Source organism: Galeopterus variegatus, unplaced genomic scaffold (assembly GCF_000696425.1).
Source record: "Galeopterus variegatus unplaced genomic scaffold, G_variegatus-3.0.2 Scaffold11544, whole genome shotgun sequence".
NCBI lineage: Eukaryota > Metazoa > Chordata > Mammalia > Dermoptera > Cynocephalidae > Galeopterus > Galeopterus variegatus.
This window is the reverse complement of record NW_007737655.1, coordinates 10,793-12,416: the sequence shown is the minus strand read 5'-3', so window position 1 is coordinate 12,416 and position 1,624 is coordinate 10,793. Positions and strand designations below refer to the sequence as shown.

Sequence of the window (1,624 nt, the reverse complement as noted above, 5' to 3'; positions counted from 1 at the left end):
CTGATCATGGTGCTGACAGTGGCCACATCAGTGTCATGGAGCTTCTTCACAGAAGACCTGCACCAGATCTGCTGCCTTCTGACCCCAACAGTCATGATGTGCACAAGTATGTTGTTGTCTTACTTCTTCATGGCTGACTCATGGTCAGGGGAACGTGATGATGGCATTATGGTTAAGCTTGCTTCTCCTTTGGGTGCTCTTCCATGGATATTTGGGCTGTGTCTGGGCTGCAGGGTCTTAGGCCTCCAGAAGTTGGGTGATGTATGGCTCTTCAATTAATTGTGGATGGTTTCTAACACTGCCTTCTTTGCCTTCAGAGCCTTTGTGTTGGCTTTGGTTTTGGATTTGGGACAGGCTGGAGCCTCCCTCTTTGCTTTCAACACAATCATTATTAGGAAGTTCATTTAATGTTCTTTTGAAAGACAAAATTCTAACCCTTATTCTCGTAGAAGTCAGCCTGGAAATTATGTTTTCATTTTTAATCAGCAAGAAAGGACATATCGTTGGGTAACATGATGAAATAAAGTCACCAAATTTGTCCAGGTCCCAGTTTTTCTCACTTGCAAAAGTTAAATAAGGAGTAAGGAACGTGTTGATCAAATAGAAGAAAACATAGCAGCTAACCAAGATGAGAATGGTGTAGGTAGCTCTCTCTTCAGGAAAGCGTCGTGAAGACTGAATGGTACTGCGAACATGCTGTACTGTTTTGTGGTGTCTGTAAAGGATATTCACCATGTAGACACTATTGAAGGTCATTAAAGAGAGAAAGAGCAAATCTTGAATTAATACTGTACCTAGAAATGATACTGCGTGATAGTTCTCAAATGCAATGGTTTTACAATAAGGACTGTAATACCCATGTCTGATGTCAGAGGAGTTGATAGTAGCCACAACTCTTAAGATGATCTCAACATAGATGATCATGTTGATGATCCAGAAGAAAAGCAGAGAGGGAAGTATATATACAGAGATTTTATTTTTGAGCCAGGCCCACTTATAATTACTTGGAGTAATAGTCACTGCCTGAAACATACTCTGGAGAGAAGTTGCATTCAGAGAAATACTTCGGGTAACTCTCTGAATGTAGAGCACTGCTTTACACCCAATGTCATCTATCNCTTCTTGTGGGGGTCAATTAAGAAGGTGTACATACAGGATGTAAAAAACAAAGAATTCCCCGTGAAACCAAAAAATGTTTGAGAGATAAAAAGGATTTGAAAAATTATGCCACTGGAAACCATTGTCTTTCATTAAGATTGTCAAACCAAGGCCAGCATTTCCTGCAGACAAAGAACTTGATTATGAATGTAAAGATTAAAAATTATTGAGATTAAAAAGAAATTTACAAAGTTTCAGAGTTCTTTCCTACAGGGTAGGCAAATGCCTGGCCACGCAGGACAAGCAGGCCAAGAGGTCATCAAGATGATTAAAGAGCACAATTAACGTGCTTATGAATGCAGAGTATGATATGTTTTCACAATTATTACAGTCAATCTTCCGTAAATATTTGGACTGTTGTGAAGACTATTTTTATATATTATGATGCAGTCTTATTTAAACATTTTGATACCTAACTCATATATTTAAATATTCCTATCTTGAATGACCATAGCACCAGTACAAT

The 1,624-nt window shown here is 38.6% G+C and overlaps 1 protein-coding gene across 1 annotated transcript; it reads right to left on the bottom strand.

Annotated features, from left to right (window-relative positions):
* Window positions 1-237: 237 nt before the first annotated feature.
* Window positions 238-1,121, bottom strand: LOC103610666 (vomeronasal type-1 receptor 3-like; the record flags this gene model as incomplete). Its single annotated transcript, XM_008594781.1, has 1 exon — window positions 238-1,121. A coding segment is annotated over one exon (884 nt), but the record flags the coding sequence as incomplete, so codon positions are not given.
* Window positions 1,122-1,624: the final 503 nt, after the last annotated feature.